This window comes from Mastigoproctus giganteus, chromosome 12 (genome assembly GCF_048544385.1).
Source record: "Mastigoproctus giganteus isolate SK-2022 chromosome 12, ASM4854438v1, whole genome shotgun sequence".
NCBI lineage: Eukaryota > Metazoa > Arthropoda > Arachnida > Uropygi > Thelyphonidae > Mastigoproctus > Mastigoproctus giganteus.
The window spans coordinates 23,397,348-23,419,650 of NC_143586.1; the positions used below are offsets into that span (position 1 = coordinate 23,397,348).

Consider the following 22,303-nt stretch of genomic DNA (forward strand, 5'->3'; position numbering starts at 1 on the left):
AGAAGAAATGTATAACTTTTAAAAAGTTTAAGATGCCTCTTAATACGTACATACATCTGCATCTGACTTTTTACCTAATAACAAAGTACTTTTAGTGATAAACAAGGCAAAGGTTTCACCGGATATAAGTGTAATAGAATATTGTTAATAAGGAAGGTGGGATTTAGCACGACGGGAAACTATTGCTGGTGTTTGCAAAGAGAGTGCAACAATACATAAGAGAAAAAAAGTCAATTTTTTAGCCACTTTTGTATTTTTTTTTGGCCTTAATATTTCTATGATGTAAGAATGCAATATTTTATTAATAAAAAAGTTAAGTAAATGTTAAAAGTTTATTCTCTTTTAAATAATGTTACTATTTCAAATTGTATAATAAAAAGTGAAATATAACAAAAACTATGCATACATTTAAATAATGTTACTATTTCAAATTGTATAATAAAAAGTGAAATATAACAAAAACTATGCATACTACAAATTTTTACTTGTCATTTTCATAAACAACAATTTTAGTCAAAAGTAGCTTGTAACTCCAGTGGCTCACATCTGGTGAGTATGGGCTTGGCACACCCAGGGTCCTGAGCTGGATATCATCATTCTCTTTTTTTTGGTGATTCCCTCCTACTTCTCTCTCTGTCTCTCTCAGGGTACTCAAATTTTTTTTTGGCTGGTGCAGCATAAGCCTCAGGCTTCCTTGCACCATATGGCTAATAATAATAACTAGGGGGGCTTCTTTTGATAAAATAAAATACTTACAGAAGCTTTCGACACTGTGTGTTCCTCAGCTATAAATACGTTACTATATCTATATAATATCGGTGTAGATACACCATAGATAACTTAAAGAAAAACTACAATCATAGTGTGAAAAGCATCATTTCATCTGTATCTCATAATGTGCTCATCCTTCACGAGTTACCATGTATTGCACTACCTCAAATAAGTAATGCTTCACTAATAGAGAAGACTATTGTTACTTATTCTCGGTGGGAACCACCACCCAGACAGCACTGTTTAAAAGCTAGTTGGCTTTTCATCAGTGGGTGCCATCACTATGATCATAGTTTTTCTTTAAGAGTTGTCTATGGTGTATCTACACCGATATTATAGAATCTTAAAATATTGTGACTTGTTGCGTTTAGTTTATTTAAATAAATATGTTACATATGGAAATCAAGGATGGTACTGTGTGGTCGTGTTAGATAAACATAGTGCATGACCACGCTTAAAGAGAAGCTTGTTTTACTACAGTAAAACAAGCTTCTGTTACGTGTTACACGTAACCTGCATCTCTCTTTTCCCATTGGCTGAATAAATATCATCAGGAGGAAAATTATTTTAATGCATAATTTGTAGATAATGTTACCCCCTCCCCCAAAGTAATCTAAATTTTTGTTTATTAATGTATACCTATTGGATTTTCCCAATGATACTCTGCCTAGTCTTTCTTTCCAGAAGGAGACCCAGTTATCTGGGCTTACGATCCTAGTGTATCCAAGTAATTTCCTATATTATTCATTCATTTGTAATCTAAAATAAATACACTTTAAATTGTCCTATCTGAATAATATTTTTTCAGCCCTCAACTATCATTTGAGGGGTTTCCTCTGTTCTATTCTGTGATATTTTTGCATTATTTTAGGCATTATAGCTGGCTTTTAGCATTTTCAACAGCTAAATTTCCCCACTCCAGTTAGTTGCTTTTGCAACTTGTTACATATAAATGCATATACTGTAGTTGCATAGTAAACTATCTAACATGTTGAGTATTTTATTCAACTCCTATTCTACCATAAATGACAATTTCTATAGTAATTGCACTGCATTACTACTAATATGTGGATCAGTGTGGTATTTTTTGGAAATTTTTCCACCAGTTTTCCCATTTCTTAATCATGAATGTTTACTTAGATATTTTTCAAATTATAAAATGTTTTCCTTTACTTTAGTGTAAAAGGGAAAAAAAGTTTAGATTTGTAATTAATTAATAAATAATTTTTTTCCAGACTGTTCCACATGGATTTCCTCACAGGCCAACTGCACTTGCATGGGATAATGAATTGCATCTTATGGCAATTGGAACTGTTACTGGAACAATTAGAATGTATCCTTAATTATTTTACTTTAAATGCATATCTAAATTTGTGTTTATTTATTAATATATTTTTTGTGGCCTCTATTAGTATGGCAAATTATGCAAGAAAGCAAGCTAATACAGCATCACCAAAAAAACTCCACTTTTCACATCACCTGTCCAATTCTGCTAATAATTTGTCTAGTTTAAATTTATTCAAACTACCCACTTTCACAACACCATATGGAAGTTTGATTCAACAATCAGCTACTTGCTGGCTGAAAATAAATTTCTGGACATCTGTCCTGTAACCAATCTTTCTCAATTAAAATTAAGCTCATTTGTATGTTGTCTGAACAAGAGAAAGGATGCCATAAACTTACTCAATCCATTCAAAGCCTTAAACAGCTCAGTCAGGTCACCCTGCATGTGCCTAGTTTCTAGATGCTGCAGTTTTGCAGAACTCTTTTGGTATGAGTACCTTTTTTTTTTTTTTTTTGTCCCTCATTATTAAACTCTCCCTTTCTTGTGCCCATTCCAACCATCCATAACTTTCTCAAAATGAGGCTTCCAGGCCTCTGTGCAGTATTCAATATGTGGCCTAATGGTTATCTCATACAACAGCATAATCACCTCCTTATTCCTGCTGGCAAAATTCTTGTATATCACTGACTAAACTGTTGAGCTGTCATAGCAGCCTGTCTGCACTGGTTGGAGAACTCTCTGACTTCACAATTACCCAGGTTTTTTGTTTTTTATATACACTTTTTTTTTTTTGTATACCCTCAATGTAGTATCACACAGGTGATGTTATTCTGGGTTTACTACTACTCATATGCAGTACTCTGCATCTGTCATTGTTAAACTTCAGTTGCCACTTCTCAGCCCATCTGCCTTTTGATTGAAACACTTTTTTTTCACTCATTATTGTTATCTTTGAATTTCCATATTTTGAGCATGATATACACAAAATATAAGACTATTTCAGGATTGAGGACACTGCATGAGTGCACAGGACATTGGCATATTTTTCATTAGGCATTATATGTAGGACCAGTTAGTTTAACTTCTGTTCTGGGTAAAATAATGGAGTCACTGGTTAAGGATGCATTGCAGGATCATCTAGACAAGACTGCAGCAATAATTCAGACACAGCATGGGTTTGTTAAGGGAAAGTCTTGTCTGACAAATTTGATAGGATATTATGATGTGGTTACAAAGGAACTGGATGCGAAAAATAATTTTGATATCATATATTTGGATTTCAGGAAAGCTTTTGACACTGTTGCACATTTAAGACTATTGTACAAATTGGAGCAGAATGGTATTAAGGGTAAGTTGCTACAATGGATAAAAGGATGGTTAAGTGCTAGAAGACAGAGGGTGGTAATCAATGGGTGCTGCTCTTCTTGGACTAATGTTATTAGTGGAGTCCCACAGGGTTCGGTGTTAGGTCCACTGTTGTTTTGTATATTTATCAATGATATTGATGAAGGTATATCAGGCTTAATGTCGAAGTTTGCAGATGATACAAAGGTTGGCAGGGTTGTTAATGACCGTAATGGCAGTGTGCTACTGCAACAGGATCTAGATAATTTGGGCAGATGGGCTAAGAAGTGGCAACTGAAGTTTAACCTTGACAAATGCAAAGTACTACATATGGGTAGAAGTAACCCCAGAGAAACGTACCAACTGTGTGGTACTACACTTAAGGTGGTAGAAAATGAAAAAGACCTGGGAGTAATTGTGCAGGCAGATATGAAGTTTTCTGAGCAATGCAGACAGGCTGCCAGGGCAGGTCATGGGGTTTTGTCAATGATATATAGGAATTTTGCTAGCAGGGAAAAGGAGGTGATTATCCCTCTGTATAAGGCAATGGTCAGGCCACGGCTTGAGTACTGCGTACAGGTCTGGAGGCCTCATTTTAGGAAGGATGTAGATTTACTTGAGCGTGTACAGAGAAGGGCAACAAGATTGGTGAGGGGAATGAAGGGATCCTCTTACCAAGAGAGGCTTAAGTTCTGCAAATTGCAGTGGCTGGAGACTAGGCACCTGCGCGGTGATCTGATTGAGGTATATAAGGCCTTGAATGGGTTGAGCACGCTGAATTCTGATGGGATCCTTCCACTTGTTCAGATTACGAATCTAAGGGGACATAAATTCAAATTAAGAAAAGACAGATGTAGAATAGATGTGCGGAAATTTCCTTTAGCCAGCGGGTGGTTAATTGCTGGAACAAACTTCCATCTGTCGTTGTGGAAGTTGATAGGTTCAATAAATTTGAGGAACTGGACAGGCATTTGGAGGGAATGGTGTGTTTTTTTTTTTTTTTTTTTTTTTTGGCTGATGCTGCATAAGCTCATACATTTGCTTTCTTGCATCACATGCCACTACTACTACTACCTACAAAAAACAGGAACTTCAAAAAATATAATTCAGATTACCTTGATTTCATTCCAACAATGAAATTCTACACAGATTTCTAAGATAAATTCTTTATTTTAATGATCTTTTATGTTAATTTTGGTAAGTAATTGTGAGTAAGTTAGTCTTGGAATAAGTGTTGTGGAAATAACTTCAATACTAAGTAGGTTTAGTAAAGACACTTTACCACGTGAACTATTTCATTTGTTTATTGAAACAAGAGGACAATTAGGTGGTAGATGACTTTCATCAACCGGTGAAATACCACCACTTTGCTTATTGGAGGCTTGAAGTGGTGAAACCCATGTTTAGTCTCTAGAGCAAAGTCTCCGGCATCCCCCTCCCCCATACTTCTCCTTCAACCCATGCGCGGTACTAAGTACTATGGGTTTTGATACCTTTCGTGTTTGGGGTTTTCATAAAAAAAAAAAAAAAAAATTATTATGGTAGACCCAAGCAGTTCCAACGACCAAATAAATTGGCTACGTTTCAGATTTCTGTGTTGAAATCCATCTTCAGGGCTTGATTTTGTGTTTAGGATAAATTTATAACTTTACCGAACTGCTGTAGGAGATACCAAGCTGTCACCAGAGAGACCCTATTGTATCACATTGAAGTTGTATGTTTGTGTGGTACAACAGGGTCTCTTTGGTGTTGTAGCTTAGTATCTCCTTCAAAAATCTAAAATCTACTAAACCTACTTATTAGTAATTCCACACAATTCCCTTCTCAGATTTAACTTCAATACAAAATTTATATTCAGAATTTAAAAACAAAAAATAGATTTAACACAAGGGCATTTTAATGTTTGATAAAAAGTAGTCAGGCCTCAAAACACTAAATAAAGAGTACCCAGGTATATAAGACAAGTGCCTACAAACACCAAAAGTCAGAGCCATCCTTTGGTGTTCTCTATGTATATACTCCATATGCTTACGGAGTGCCCGCAACCCTGAACTGTAGTTCTGTTTTATCCTATCCAATTTATAAATCTCATTTGATATCATTGAGATAATGATTATTATTTTAGTGACAAAAAAGTGAGTTGCTATTTTGTCATGGCTGTGGAAGTAGTTTTAAAAAATGCTTATTTCATTATGTTTTCCTGTCTTTACTCTCTTAAGACACTATTATCGTTCTGAGACAATGACAGGGCTTCAGCTTGTGCTCTTTAGAACCATGTTTATATTGTAAAATAATAAGAGAAGTTTACCTCAATATAGTACGTAGAACACTTCCGTATGATACTCTCCAGAAATTAAAACGAAAAAATCGAAAACTTACATTAGAGTAAAAAATAAATAATTAAAAACCAATTTAACACAATTAAAAAGAATCTAACGAAAATATTCAAAACAATTTTCCTTCCTGAAGCTGACAACACTTTTCGACCGTATGTCGTGATCACAGGAATGAAAATGACCGAATAGGGTTGAACCTGAAACTTAAATAGCGATTATTTGTCTTCGTGCATGCGCATAAAGGTCCACACATCAGAGATCAAATACGGCCGCTGAACATTAACAGAATTCTCGTGTAATTTAATTTCTACGGTTTCTGCAATTAATAGTCACGTATAATTACGTTGAACAGTAAGTATTTTGGCCTCGTTAAATAAAAAAGTATGTTTTTCGTTAATGGCATGAAAGGCTAATTCTGACGCTGAACGAGAAGCACGAACTGAGGCTTCATGTTGATTTACACGAATATTCAGAGACAATCATGTCGAACCTTGGTAAGACGAGTCGCAATCACCGCAAGAAATGTTGTATACCAGATCATTAATTTGTGTTGTGAATGTGGAAAGAACCGAGCGATTGTTCAGTACAGTGTGTAATTTCCGTATTGGCCTGGCCACATTTTAAATTCGGTATCTTTAAAGAATCTATTAAGCTGTTTGTGCCACTGTTCAACATATGGGACAGAAATAAAGTATTTTTCGATATTACTGTTGTTGGTTGGTGTAGTATTTTGTATCCTATCCTTAGCCTGTACCCTAATTAAGTTTATTGTGGCAAGGGGATAGCCCCTGTTTAAGAACCTGTTAGTTTATATTTGTATTTTTGAGTGCAAAGCAGATTCCGTCGTTGAATATTTATAGGCATTTTGAAATTGATTAAAGATAATCGATCTTTTGTAGGTGAACAGGTGATAGCTATTATAATATAGAAGCATACCCGGTGTTTGTAGGTTTTTGATTTTCCCTTTCCAATGTAAATTTGAGTCTAGAATGAATATTATTAAACGAATGTAAAATGTCTCAGATAGTACTACTATCAGTAATAACTAGAACATCGTCTAAATACCTCCCATAGTATGTGATACGGGGTTGAAAAGGTGTCAAATGTATATGCTCAATCGTTGAGAGATCACATACTACGGGAGGTATTTAGACGATGTTCTTTATTGCTGATAGTAGTACTATCCAAGACATTTTACATTCGTTTTATAATATTCATTCTAGACTCAAATTTACATTGGAAAGGGAGAATATGGATACAAAGTCATTAAACTTTCTAACTAAATTTCACGCTTACTCGGGACTTGAATAAAATCCAATTTAGCATCTATTGAAAACCTACAAAAGATCAATTATCTTTAATCAATTTCTAAATGCCTATAAATATTCAACGACGGAATCTGCTTTGGGCTCAGAAATACAAATATTAACTAGCAGGTTTTTAAATAGGGGTTATCCCCTTGCCACAATAAACCGAATTAGGGTACAGGCTAAGGATAGGATACAAAATACTACACCAACCAACAATAGTAATATCGAAAAATACTTTATTTCTGTCCCATATGTTGAACAGTGGCACAAACAGCTTAATAGATTCTTTAAAGATACCGAATTTAAAATTGTGGCCAGGCCAATGTGGAAATTACACACTATACTGAACAATCGCTCGGTTCTTTCCACATTTGCAACACAAATTAATGATCTGGTATACAACATTTCTTGCGGTAATTGCGACTCGTCTTACCAAGGTTCGACATGATTGTCTCTGAACATTCGTATAAATCAACATGAAGCCTCAGTTCGTGCTTCTCGTTCAGCAGCGTCAGAATTAGCCTTACGTGCCATTAACGAAAAACATACTTTTTTATTTAACGAGGCCAAAATACTTAATGTTCAATGTAATTATACGTGACTATTAATTGCAGAAACTGTAGAAATTAAATTACACGAGAATTCTGTTAATGTTCGGCGGCCATATTTGATCGCTGATGCATGGACCTTTTTTACGTGCATGCATGAAGACAAATAATCACTATTTAAGTTTCAGGTTCAACCCTATTCGGTAATTTTCATTCTTGTGATCACGACATAAGGTCGAAAAGCGTTGTCAGCTTCAGGAAGGAAAATCGTTTTGAATATTTCGTTAGATTCTTTTTGATTTTTAATTGTGTTAAATTGGTTTTTAATTATTTATTTTTTACTCTAATGTAAATTTTCGATTTTTTTTGTTTTAATTTCTGGAGAGTATCATACGGAAGTGTTCTACGTACTATATTAAGGTAAACTCCTCTTATTATTTTACAAATATTAATATCAACGTAGAACATTGAGTATTACAGCTCTGATTCATACTGTCTAGAACCATGTTTATATGCAAATTGACCTGAAATTACTAATATTGCTTTTTAATTGAATGCCCACCAAGATGGTGAATCTCTTATTCATTGAAAACTCAAAGGCACTATTGTGACCAGTTTTAAAACTATCTAGATCCATCATCAGAAAATAGGTAGTCGTATAGCAATCTTATGTTTAGCAGTGAATAAATATACCGAATGTAAACAAGCAGTATACAGAAAAAAATTTATAATTGAAAACTTAACTTTCATTTTGAGTATGACTCCTGTTACATGGTCTGTTTACAAAGACCAAGTTTAAGCTATCACAGGGAATACAGTGGTGCCCCCAGACAGAAACATAATGAAGAGGAGTATTATTTTCTCTTAATATTTCAATATCTGCATTGAGCTAGTTTGAGAAATTTAGGGTTAGTTGAGTGACAGAGGGTTGTCATAAATGGGTATTCCTAGTAGACATTGGCTGGAGTAACAAGTGAAATCTCTCAGAGATCAGGGCCTGAATCCATCTTGTTTCTTATCTTACTAAAAGATGCTGATCAGGGAATAGAGGGGAAGCTGTCAAAGTTTGCTGAGAGCTTAAAGGTTTAGAAGATAAGTAATAATTGGAGCCAAGCAGCTATATGCCTTCAGAAACATTTGGACTGATTGCAGGTGTGTTCTCTAGTTCAGCTCTGGAGGTTGCATCTGAAGAAAAGTATAGAATTTATTGAGGAGGTGCAAAGAAGCATGACTAGTTTGGTGAAGCGTGTTAAGAATTATCCCTGTGAGGAATTATCCCTTTTCTAGCAGGGATGAGGAGGTGATTATTCCCTTGTATAAGACAATGGTCAGGCCACACCTTGAGTACTGTATACAGGACTGGAGGCCTCATTTCAAGAAGGATGTAGAGCTGCTGGAACAAGTACAGAGAATGGCAACAAGATCAGTGAATGGAACAAAGGGTTGCTCTTACAAAGAAAGGCTTAAGTTTTGCAAATTACAGTGTCTGGAGACTAGGCACCGGCGAGGTGATCTGATAGAGGTGTATAAAGCCTTGAATGGTTTGAGCATGCTCAATGCTGATGGGATTCTTCCTCTTGCTCAGAATAATCACCTGAGAGGGCATAAATTCAAATTGAGGAAAGACAGATGTAGGATAGGTGTGCGGAAATTTGCCTTTAGCCAGTGGGTAGTTGGTTGGCAGAACAGACTTCCATCCCTTGTTGTGGAAGTTGATAGCCTAAATAAATTTAAGGCTCAGCTGGACAGGTATTTTGAATGAACGGAGGGGTGAATGGGAGTGTTTTTTTTTTTTTTTTTTTTTTGACTGATGCAGCTAAGCTTGCTTTCTTGCATCATATGCCTCTACTAATGCTAATGACTTAGAAGATATGATTTTTCCAAACTCCCTGCCCTGTTGCTATAAGTTGCCTGCAAGGCAACTTATTTTCTTACTGAAAAATTCAAGGAGTTGTATGGGCACTCTTTAACAATGGGAATAATAAAATGAGGTGTGTGCATTTTTGGTAGATGCAGAATAAGTCTATTTCCTTAATTATTGTGGCATTTTATATTAATACTGTTTATAATTCATATTTTAATGTTTCATTAGACATAAACAGTGGCTACTTGTTTTATAATATCATTTAATCGATCAGTGTTGCTGGATTACTTATATGGTGTTTCACTTGAAAGGCACATGTCCAACTTTCTTGCTTATTTCTGTGTTTGGGCTATTTATTGTCTGAACCTCTTTTGGGCTGAAATTTTTGAATTTGATGGTTAAAATTGGACATAAGTATTGCTGTTTAAATTTTGGATAATCTTTTTTTTTTTTTTTTTTTTTTGCTTAAAGGAGAAAGTTGTTCCCCATTCTCTGTTTATTCTAAAAACGTTTTTTCGTGTTGTTGTTGTTATTTGGTTTTTAGGAGCCATTAGCAACTAAGGCCATATTGCTCCAGGGATATGCAGTGGTCATTCCCTGACCTTTCCATATTTGGTGGCTCACGGGCTTGAACCCCGGTCTAATCAAGAAGCATGTGCTACACACTGCTGCTCCTGCCCACCTGGCTACTGAGGCACCTTTTTGGTGTCCTGAAACACACAAACTGATTTTATTTGAACAAAAAAAAAATTTTTTTTTTTTCCCTCTTTAAATAAAGTTGGTTTACACTTGTTTCAGAAGTAGACCAATGATGTTTTTAGGGTAAACTGAGGGTGGGAAACAACTTTTCCTATTGACAGGGTGTAAAAAAACAACAGTTTATTAGGCGATATTTTAAATGTAGAAATTGCAAAAGCTAAATGGTAATACTTAAAATCTAAGGCAGCGCATCCAGTTGACATGGGTGGCCAGTGCAATGTTGAGTTAGTTTAGTGTGACATAAGCACTGGGAAAGCAAAAATTATAGTAGGCATGTGTTATAGGCCTAATGATTCAATGAACAGCTGTACAAAGAAATAGATTTGGCCTGTAAATCAGAAGGTCTTATAATGGGGGATTTTAACCTTCCTGATATTGACTGGATCTTGTGAGTTAGTCACTCTGCTGTAGAAAACTCGATGACAATTTTCTACAGCAGCATGTGATAAGAGGGATTAATACTCTTGATCTGATTATCAGCAGTGATTATTCATGCATTAAGAATCTACAGATAAAAGAACCACTAGGTGGCATTGATCACAGTGTATTGATGTGGGATTTAAGTAAAAATGTAACTACCATCAAAAGTAAAGGGACTGTTTTTGTAAAGATGATTACAGTGGTTTCAGACCGTTTTGTAAATTCTATATAGTGTGACCAACTGCTGACATTACCATCAGCAAATTCTAAATGGGAAGCATTCAAGGAATTAATTTTTTGTACCAACTAAGAAATGCTCTTCAAGGTATAGGCCTAAATGGATGTCAGATGAACTAATGAGACTCATGGCAGAGAACAAAAATGCATGGGATGCACATAAATTATCAGATGACACATAAGCCTATGGAGATACAACTAGTTTGTGATCAAGTCACAAAGGAGGTTAGGCAAGTGAAGGCAGATTATGAGAAATCTTTTACAAAGGATGCAAAGAAATATAGCAAGGGCTTGTTTACTTGTGTAAACACTAGAAGGAAGGGGATGAATCAGATTGGTCCATTTGATATCAGTGGTTCGACTGTTGATGATCCTGCTCAAGTTGCTGACAAATTGAATGAGTATTTTGCACCTACATTTGCACATGAGGATTTTTTTTCTTGCACGTAAAAGACTGCTGTACAAATTGGAGCAGTGTGGCATTAAGGTCAAGTTGCTGCTATGGATAAAGGGGTGGCAAAACACACACACACACACACACAGCGAGAGCTCGAACTGGACGCTTCTTTATGGGTTAATGTTATTAGTGGAATTCCTCAGGGTTTGGTGTTGGGCCTATTCTGGTTTTCTATATTTATCAATGTTATTAATGAAGGTGTATCAGGCTTAATATCCAAATTTTCAGATGATACAAAGGTAGTGAGGGTGGTTAGTGAAAGTAATGATGGTATGCTACTGTAACAGGGTCTAGGAAAGTTATGCAGATGGGCTGAGAAATGGCAGTTGAAGTTTAACATTGAAAATTGTAATGTACTGCACATGGGTAGCAGTAATTCTAGAGTAGCATACCAACCCTGTGGTACTACACTCTGGGTAGTGGAAAATGAAAGAGACCTGGGGGTAATTGTGCAGTCAGACATGAAGTTCTCTGAAAGTGCAGAAAGAGGCTGCCAGGACAACTCATGGGATAAACAGGAATTTTGGATAATCAATCCCAAAATTATGGGATAATCAATGATATACAGGAATTTTGCTAGCAGGGATAAGGAGGCTATTATCCCATTGTATAAGGCATTGGTCAGGCCACATCTGGAGTACTGCATACAGATCTGGAGGCCTCATTTTAGGAAGGATGTAGAGCTGCTGGAATATGAGTACAGAGGAGGGCAGCGAGATTTGTGAGGGAAACAAAGGGATGCTCTTACCAAGAAAGGCTTCAGTTCTGAAAATTGCAGTGTCTGGAGACTAGTCACCTACACAAGTTGATCTGATGGAGGTGTTTAAGCCTTTGAATGGATTGAGCAAGTTCCATGTTGTTGGGATTCTTCCTCCTACTCATACAGTGCGGATGAGGGGGTCATAAATTCAAATTGAGGAAGTACAGTTGCAGAATAGATGTGCTGAAGTTTGCCATTAGCCAACAGATGGTCAATTTCTGGAACAAACTTTCATCTGTCATGGAAGTTAATAGCTTAAATAAATTCACGGAAGAACTAAACAAATTATTGGAGGTAATGGATGGCAGCAGTGCGTAGCACACGCTTCTTGATTAGACCGGGGTTCGAGCCCATCACCACCAAATACGGAGGATGCGGAAAGGTCAGGGAATGACCACCGCATATCCTGGAGCAATATGGCCTTAGTTGCTAATGCTCCTAAAAACCAAATAATAACAATAACAACAGTAATCAGTGGTAAAAAACTTTACATGTGAATAATGGGAGCATTTGGATCATTGAAATCAAAGCTATACTGCAGATTAATTTGATATTTGTAAGCACATTTAATAAATAATGAATAAAAGTGAAAATTTTAATAATCTTGTATTCATAATGGTAATATTCAAAGATAGACCCATTTAAACTAGTGTTTATTCGTTTGGTTCAAATATCTGTTAAGTTTTTTTTTTTTTTTAAATAACTGTAATAAATGATTAAAGCTATTGATAAAATTTTCAAACGTTAAGAAATTTGCTTAAGAAGTTAATACTTCAGGAAAAAGGTTAATACTTCAAAAGATAATAATAATAAAAAAAAAAAAAAGTTTTTGCTTATTTTAAAAATGAAAGGAAAAAATTCTGTGGAGTCTATATCTATGTCTTAGGGAAAAGTTGAAACCAAGAAAAGTAAAGGTAAAAGTAGTTGATTTGTGATATTTACTCTTTGCTCCAGTTAATGCCATACGAGTCAGCAGGATCTCTAATATTATGGCTAGAGACATAATATTAGAGATCCTGCTGACTAATATTATGGCTAGAGACACTGCCTACTTTAGCTAAGAAAGATCATTCTTTGTCAAGATAACCAGCTGGGCTTTTCATTAAGCATTGATTCACGAAAATTTACACACACACACACACACACACAGAGACACAGAGACAGAGACACAGAGACAGAGAGAGAGAGACAGAGAGAGAGAGAGAGAGAGAGAGAGAGAGAGAGAGAGAGAGAGAGACCTCTTGTGCTTGAATATTTTTGAACATTTTTCTGAATTATGAGAAAGAAAATAGTGAAATGCATGTACAATTAATTAGGCATCAGTTTAAAAATGACTGCAGAGGCCCAAAAAAGCTACTGTTCTAAATTATTAGGAACATTGTGGACAATATTGATTGAAACTAAATAATAAAAGAAAGAAAAGTGGTAAGCACATAGACCCCTGCGAGGATGTTTATTATTGAAAAGCTACAAGTTTGAAGTAAAGCTAAATAAGGTGAAATAAATAAGATATTTCAGTTACAAAGGAATCAAGCCGATGTTTTGAAGGGTAGTTTTCCTTCTGGTTCTTCTGAGCTAAAAGTATAAAAAAAAAATGAAAATCATAAACATCTAGAAATATAGTGTTGTTAAGTTGCCTGATAACAAGCTTATAAATCTCAACACTGACTACCAAACATGAGTTACATAACCAATGGGTGAGCCCTATAGCCCTCAAGATGATGCCCTTTGCATCTTCATCTAGTTTATTGGTTCACATTATGGGTGCTTCAGTTATTGGAAGGGATCATGTATGACCCGGTTCTAAGATTTGTGGTTTTGCCAGCTTTCCAGTTTTGGAACTTTGTTGGCAACTAATGAGGAGGCAGGGAATGAAGTTTGATGTTGGCTGCAGATATTTTCAGTTATTATTCAGTGATTCAGGCTGCTATTTTGATGGGACTTCTGGTGAGTGGAGATCTCTGTATTGTGGCACTTCAAGATGGATTACTGTTGATGACCCTAGAAGAATAGGTGGGGAGGGAGTCCTGGCTTGGGAGCATTCTTCTAGTTCCTGGGGTCTCCAGCAGACAAGTTTTTTGGTTGTTGTAGCCAGTCTCCTTCAGTGATTAGAAGGAGTCAAGCTACCGTATCCAGAAAATTGCAATCTGGAGACACTGGGAATTAGATGGAATGCCCTAAACTAGGAGGACCCCTTTGAAGATAGTCAGTCAGTCAATGTAATGAGTTGGTGTATTTTTTTTTAGTTCTGTAAAGAGTGAGGAGAGGTGGATAACTTTTATCACCACAAACTCCTTGTTGTGGACACCTACTAGTATGTTGGGATTATGAATATCAGTTATAGTTGCTAGTCATGTATACTCACTTACTGTCTAAATATCTATTAAGAGCAAAGCTGTAACTCCAGCTATGCCCTTAAAGGATTTTTATCTGAAGGAAAAAGCAAGTTGTTGAACATAATCCCCAGGTTCAAGTTGAATGTTTTCTGAAAAACTTGCTATCATTAATTACAAGCTTAACACCAAACCCTTTTTCTCTGCTGTAAAATCAACTAGATGGCAACTAAAGTCAAGAAATTAGAGCCTACAAATTATTAGAAGTCTGCTATATTTTAAAAGACAGTATTTTTGCATTTTAACTTGCATGGCCATTTCTATACATAGCCAAAATAACAACCTGTGTTTACTGCAGTTGCTTCAGCCATCTTGTATTGTGGAAAAAAGTACTATAAGGTGTCTCTATCTTGCATACTTTTTTGTTCTGTTTATTGCTGTTATGGGTATTACATCAAGTATCCATATAACTATTCACTGCTTGCAATAAAGATATTATATGCCTGTAAATTAAAAACATTTTTTTAGATTATGATAAAATGTTAGCGAGACTGTGTTAATGTCTTAATTTATAAAGACTGCAAATGAGCTTGAATGGCCAAAAATGATGCTTCAATAATCTTTCATGCTTTATTTTCATTATTTCAATATAATTTTCATATATGAGTGGTTGAATGATGGAAACTTTGTTCAGATTTCCTGACAGACTTTCAGATACGGAGCACCTGGAGTAGAATTCAGTGGTCAACATAAAAATGAATCTCAAGTTAAGCAGCTGTTTTTCCTTCCTGGGCAGGTGAGTTCTATCAAACATTTTGAAGAAATCATTGCTTTTAGTTATAATCTTTATAGTGGAAATTACTGTGTTGAGGTTAGGTTTATATATATATATAGCAAAATACAGTAAACTTAACCTGAATACAGACTCCACAGCACTCACCCATGCTAACCATAGAATTGATAGTATGAATTCATTGGTTCTCAGTGATGGGTAGACCTATTATAATGGCTGATTTTTCATCAGGTGTTGAAAGCAGCTGTTGTAAGTAGTCTTTATGTCTGCTTAAAGCAATGTAGTAATAGTAGTAGTGGCATATGATGCAAGAAAGCAAGTGTATGAGCTTATGCAGCATCAGCCAAAAAAATAAATAAAACAAATCCCTCTAAATATTTGTCCAGTTCCTCCTTAAATTTATTTAACCTATCAACTTCCACAACGACAGATGGAAGTTTGTTCCAGCAATTAACCATCCGCTGGCTAAAGGCAAATTTCTGCACATCTATTCTACATCTGTCTTTCCTCAATTTGAATTTATGCCCCCTTAGGTTCGTAATCTGAACAAGTGGAAGAATCCCATCAGAATTCAGCGTGCTTAACCCATTCAAGGCCTTATACACCTTAATCAGATCACCTCACAGGTGCCTAGTCTCCAGCCGCTGCAATTTGCAGAACTTAAGCCTCTCTTGGTAAGAGGATCCATTCATTCCCCTCACCAGTCTTGTTGCCCTTCTCTGCACATGCTCAAGCAAATCTACATCCTTCCTAAAATGAGGCCTGCAGACCTGTACGCAGTACTCAAGGCGTGGCCTGACCATTGCCTTGTACAGAGGGACAATCACCTCCTTTTCCCCTCTAGCAAAATTCCTATATATCATTGGCAAAACCCCATGACCTGCCCTGGCAGCCTGTCTGCATTGCTCAGAAAACTTCATATCTGACTGCACAATTACTCCCAGGTCTTTTTCATTTTCTACCACCTTAAGTGTAGTACCACACAGTTGGTACATTTCTCTGGGGTTACTTCTACCGATATGCACTACTTTGGATTTGTCAAGGTTAAACTTCAGTTGCCACTTCTCAGCCCATCTACCCAAATTTTCTAGATCCTGTTGCAGTAACACACTGTCATTAACAACCCTACCAACCTTTATATCATCTGCAAACTTCAACACTAAGCCTGATATACCTTCATCAATATCATTGATAAATATACAAAACAACAGTGGACCCAACACTGAACCCTGTGGGACTCCACTAATAACATTAGTCCACAAAGAACAGCACCCATCGATTACCACTCTCTGTCTTCTCCATTGTAGCAACTTACCCTTAATACCATTCTGCTCCAATTTGTACAGTAGTCTTCCATGTGCAACAGTATCAAAAGCTTTCCTGACATCCAAGTATATGATATCAAAATTATTTTGATATCATGTCTTTATGTCTGTTTTCAATATCTGGTGGGGAAAATAGCAACCATTATAATCTGTTGTAAGCAGCCATAAAAGCTTCTCAGGAGAGTTCTGCCAAGAACAAACAATGCTTGCAATTTATTTTTTCCTTAGAAACTTGATTAATTACTATGAAGTCATAAAGCATTTAGATGCTGCAAACAATTTTTTTACTGTATCTCTAGAAAATTTGTTTTATATTTAGTAAAACTGTTGATTCACTTCCTATAGAGAAACAAACAGTTTGTCCAATTTTTGATTCTAATAATATTTAGAAATACAGAAGAGTAACACAGTCTTCAAGGGCTTACTGATAAGTAATGGTTTCTGTAAGTATAGGTTACATTAATTTGGATTATCTTATTTATTAGATAGATGCAGGCCAACACTCATATAATAAGTAAACAGATAGGAAGTGTAACTAGAAAACACAATTGCAGTAATAATGGTTGGATATCAGTGAATTTTGTGTATTATTATTATTATTATTATTATCATCTGTGTGACACCAGAGTTCACAATTTGATACATGGTTGACTCTTATACGGGACAGTGGTGCAGATGGCTGGCACGGATGAAATTATTACAGAATACATGACATCCTTCATAATAGCATAATGGGTTCACTACTTGTCACTTATTTGGATTTGGTCTGAACCTTGTTGGAGACCAGAGTAAAACTAGGCTAGTGAACTGCAGGTATAGGAGAATAGGAGTCTGAGTTATTCTGATTTTTTTTTAAACCTTCACAACATGAATGAGTACACACTTTTTACAGACATAATATTGGTGATGAAGAATGCAGTGTAGGACCATGTAAATTTGGTAATATAGCTACAGATGATGCACCAAGGAAATCCCAAATAAGCAGCTAGTCAAAACACATTGTGCTGCTCTGCAATTTTTATACAGGACAAAAAATTAACAAAAATTGTTATTATTTTATTATTTAGTCATTTGAAATGCATAACATTTTTAATAATTAAAAATATGCAACATCATTTAACACTCAAGAAAAGATATATAAAACCATTTTCTGAGTAATGGTATAAGCATTGAATGAACAATCTTTATTGTTGAAATATTTAGAGGTTTTACTGTTTCTAGCACAGTTAACTTGCAAACTGGGTAATCCACCCTTGAAAAATTATGCAATGAATATACTTTCATGTTCTTATCTAAAGCTTGTTACCAAAAGTGAAGGGATTTTTTTTTTTTCTTTGTCATTATTATTTATTAAGGCTGGTTGTATATCTGTAGTTAATATATAGGTATAGAATTTGAATATCAGTAATATTAATTTTTCACTGATGGTGGTCTGAGAATGTGTAACCAATTTTTCCAGTATTTCAAGTCTAGTCCTTTCTCAGGTAGTTTATTTTTAAAATTTTTCTCAGTTGTGATTTGGTGTCCTTTGCTTGTATCTTGGTTAATGTTTCAGTTACTATTTTCTGCTTTAAATAATATTCTTTGTTGTTATAGTACTTCCAAATTTTTTTTTCTGAGTTTTGCATATAAAAGCTTCTCCCTCACCCCCACCTTCAGTTACCTGTGTTTTGTGTTTTGGGATTCTTTCAAAGATTGATGCTTGATAAAACTTATTAGCATATCAGTTACCATGCTGCTGGCTTTTTTTTTTTTGTGATTAGTGAATTAGATATGGCATTGTTGGATCCTTTTTAATTAATCATAATGAAATACAGTAAGTTTAACTAACTATTTGATTACCAGTATATCTCTGAACATTAGAGAAATAGTCTTATCTATTTAGGAAAATATAGGCTTGCTGAAATGAGAAAATTCCGAGCAAACTGGATAATCCATCCAGTTTGCACATTAGCTTATTTCATTGAGGATTTGTACATCTTGGTTTTATCTTTATAACTTTAACTCATTGGAATAGTTGCTTTCTATTAACTTTGTTGATAACTTTATATGAATTCATTAATGATAGCATTGATCAGTTATGATCACTCAGGTAAAATTTTATTCCCTTATTTAATTAAAAAAATACATCAAACTTTGACCTTTTTATGGAATTCTTAGGGAATTTTATATTTGGATTTTGAACCTTATTCCACCACAATATGTATGCACATATTCTACTCTATTGTCTTTCTCATGTGAAACTTTGTGTAAAATTCTATTGCTCTTATGTTGTTCATTTTGATTTTCATTATATTTGAATTTTCTAAACTGCAATATTTTGAATTTATTTGATTTTCTGTTTTTATAGCTATCTATAAAAAAAATTCTTTAATTTCATAATATGCATGTATAATGTAAAATAATTAAAAAAAAAAACATGATCTGGGGAAATGCAAATGTTAGAATTTTTCCATATCCATGGAAAAGTAATTAAAAATTATGCCCAAGTTTCTTAATATTCACAATGTTTTAATTTGTTCTTTTAATATAAAATTTATATTTTCAATGTGTAATTTATTTCTTTTAATGTATTAAAAGGGTGATCTCATCAGTTTATGTGAGGATAATTCGTTACATCTTTGGGAGTTTAATTTTAAAGGAGAAAAGTGGATTATGGAAGAAATCAAGTCATGCTCATTAGAAGGAAGGTGAGTGCATACCATATACATGTGTTTATGAACTTAAAGAATTTTAATAGATGTTGACCCTAAGATTTTTTTTTTTTTTTTTTTTTGAAACATTTAAATGTGGGTTTTTAATAAATCCCCATTACCATGTACTATCACAGTGTTCTCCCATATTTGTTGGTGCAAATAATTCTTGGAAAATGGTTACCCATTCTGTAGGTTGCATGGTATATTTTATATGATATCATTTGTTGTCTTATGCCGAAATAATGGTTTCATACACTGCAGAAAGTTTGGGTAGCAGCAACCTATTGCTCTGATCTTGTTTTGCATGGTTTTACCTAGCAAAACAAGATCAGATTTTTATGTAAAAAAAAAAAAAAAAAGGTAAACTGCAGCCATTATCAACCCACTGCAGGATGGAAGCCTCCTCAACAATTAATGTTGAGGGAGATGGACCATAATCTGCCATGCTGGTCCAGTGTGGGTTGGCAGATCGACCGTATTTAGCAGTCAGGGGCTTGAACCTCGGTCTATTCAATGAGCGTGTGCTACTGCATTCCCGCTCCTGACCACTCGGCTACAGAGACCTTGAACCTTGATTACTGATGTGGGAATACTGTTGAGAATATCCCACCCATATAAACATAATGTTCAGTATCGCACAGCTCAGTCAGCAATGAGGATTGGTTAGAAAATAAGTTTACAAGGAATATAACACGAGGTTATGTATTACAATCCATAATGTGAACAGTGCGGCATAATTGTACTGTTATCTCAGTACCTTTTTGACATACTCTGCAGAGATTAGGAACATTGTATTATGGGATGAGGATTTTCTGTTTCATGTTGATAGAAGTTAGTTGTCCTTTTTTGCTTAGCTATTGTCTCACTGGCATTTCCATGTCATTATCACTTTGAAGTATGGAGCTTCAAGATGTTTCAGCACTAGAAAATGGTGGTTATTGTTAGGTGTCGGATTAAAGCTATACACAGGTTGCTCCAATACCTCTTTTGCTTGAAATGATACAAAAGTTTAGACTGGCCATACATTGCCATGCAGCATCAAGGATGTTTTAATTTAATAGCTGTGCATAAACATGAATGTTGTGCAATAAGTTGCATATTGAGATTGTTGTGCATGCCTGTTGTGCAATAAGTTGCATGTTGAGATTATTGTGCCTTTTTGCATAAAGTCTGTGGGTAAAATGCTTTTGTAGTCTCAAGACACTGTAGCTAGCCATCACCATGCCAGTTCAAGACAGCAGACATCTGTCTTGAATTTTCTCAGTTGTGAAGAGCTGCAGCATTTCTTTTCCGTTCTGGTGTCTTTATTTTTGGAGTATAGTGATGAATTCAAGTCTTGTTTCTGTGACAGTGTACTTGAAAAGTTTTTGACCACTTACAGGGCACAAGCCATTTGTTGTTTCTTGTGGCTTTCCATTAGTGCTTAAGTAACTCGATGTGCACACAATTTGTTAAATCCTAATTCTTGAATGATTTTGACTTCCACATTACATTCAAATCATGTTGCAGTTCACACACCATAATTTTTCTATTTTTGATAGTTGTATTTTTTTCAAGAGCATTTCTGCCTGCACATTTTGCTGTTGTTGAGCCTGCTGCTCCTTTCATAATCCTTTCTACTGACTTCTCTGCAACAAAATTTCAGTAAACTTCCATGAGCTGGTGATGAATTTCTTTTGTGACATATTTCTTGCATTCAAAAATTGAATTGCAGTACGGACTCTTTGTGGACTACTGTTTTAATTGAACTGTCGGTTAATTGGCTGAAGCATGTAATGTGCTCTATGTTCCCCATTGGCCTAATAAAGTTAATACTTTCTGTTTAATACAGAAATATTAGTTTCTGTTCGTATGCAAGCTAATTCTATGAAATGCTGGTCTGTTACTTGATATGTTGTGTTACCAACAATAACTTGCTCTCTGATCCAACACACACACACACACACACACACACACACACACACACACACACACACACACACACACACACACACACACACACACACACACACACCCAATTTTAAAGAAAATTGTGGGGAAAACATGTTCTAGGCAGCCCAGAATCCTAATTTTAATTCTCAGTTGGAGTAGCAACTAAAATCTGAACTGAATTACAGTTTTTGCATATGGAAATCTTACTGAGAATATAAAGATTTCTGTTCAAAATACAGCCATCATGGATTAAAGTCCATTATGGCTGTATTGTGATTCTTTATTTGGTATCTGCAATAACACTAGATATTAATTTTGCTTTCTTCAGCTCAAAGAATATGAAATGAGTGAGTACATCATATTGGCCTAATAAAGTTAATACTTTCTGTTTAATACAGAAATATTAGTTTCTGTTCGTATGCAAGCTAATTCTATGAAAATGTTCACAAAATGTGTTTATTAACTAGGTGTTACATGTGAAAATTTTTCTTCAATTTAATTTTCTTTTTAGGCTAAAGAAAATCTTTACATGTTGTCTACAGTCCAGTGGAGAGCATCTCTTAATAGGCACTGAAGGTGGTAATATATATCTACTTGATATTAAGCAGTTTGAAATGACAGACAACATAATATATCAGGATGTGGTAATGCAAAAGTAAGATTTTATTTCACTTCAATCTTTCATATAATATGATAAGTGATGAAGTGTATAAGGACTTATATCTATAATAGGTTTATTATTAGAGAATAGGTTTTTAGATAAAATGTTTACCTCATTTCTTGAAACAAAAATAATTCCTTGTCTCAGTTAAGAGCAGTAAGCTCCATAGTAGTTTGTTCCTCCAGTCATATTCATACTGTTTATTTAACTTTGTTAATACCAAAACTGCCCAGAACTAACTGGGCAGTATGTGGGGACTGCTTTAGCTATAAAGTTAACACTGCTCTTACCTTTATAGTTATCTGGAAGCATAAACAGTACATTTTCAGAAATTTCCTCATTTAATAGCATTTAAAAATAACCTGCACTAAAATCCACAAAAAAAAAAAAACGAACAAACTTAGTTTGAAACTAAGGTATTTTTTTTATGAATATAATTATAGATTTATCAAATTATTTATTTACAGAG

At 34.9% G+C, this 22,303-nt stretch overlaps 1 protein-coding gene across 1 annotated transcript; it reads left to right on the forward strand.

Annotated features, from left to right (window-relative positions):
* Positions 1-1,836: 1,836 nt before the first annotated feature.
* Positions 1,837-21,832, forward strand: LOC150076781 (LLGL scribble cell polarity complex component 2-like). Its single transcript, XM_090386650.1, has 5 exons — positions 1,837-1,851; positions 2,007-2,104; positions 15,142-15,223; positions 19,126-19,235; positions 21,685-21,832. The coding sequence occupies exons 1-5, from the start codon at positions 1,837-1,839 to the stop codon at positions 21,830-21,832; spliced, it is 453 nt and encodes a 150-aa protein (XP_090242776.1).
* Positions 21,833-22,303: the final 471 nt, after the last annotated feature.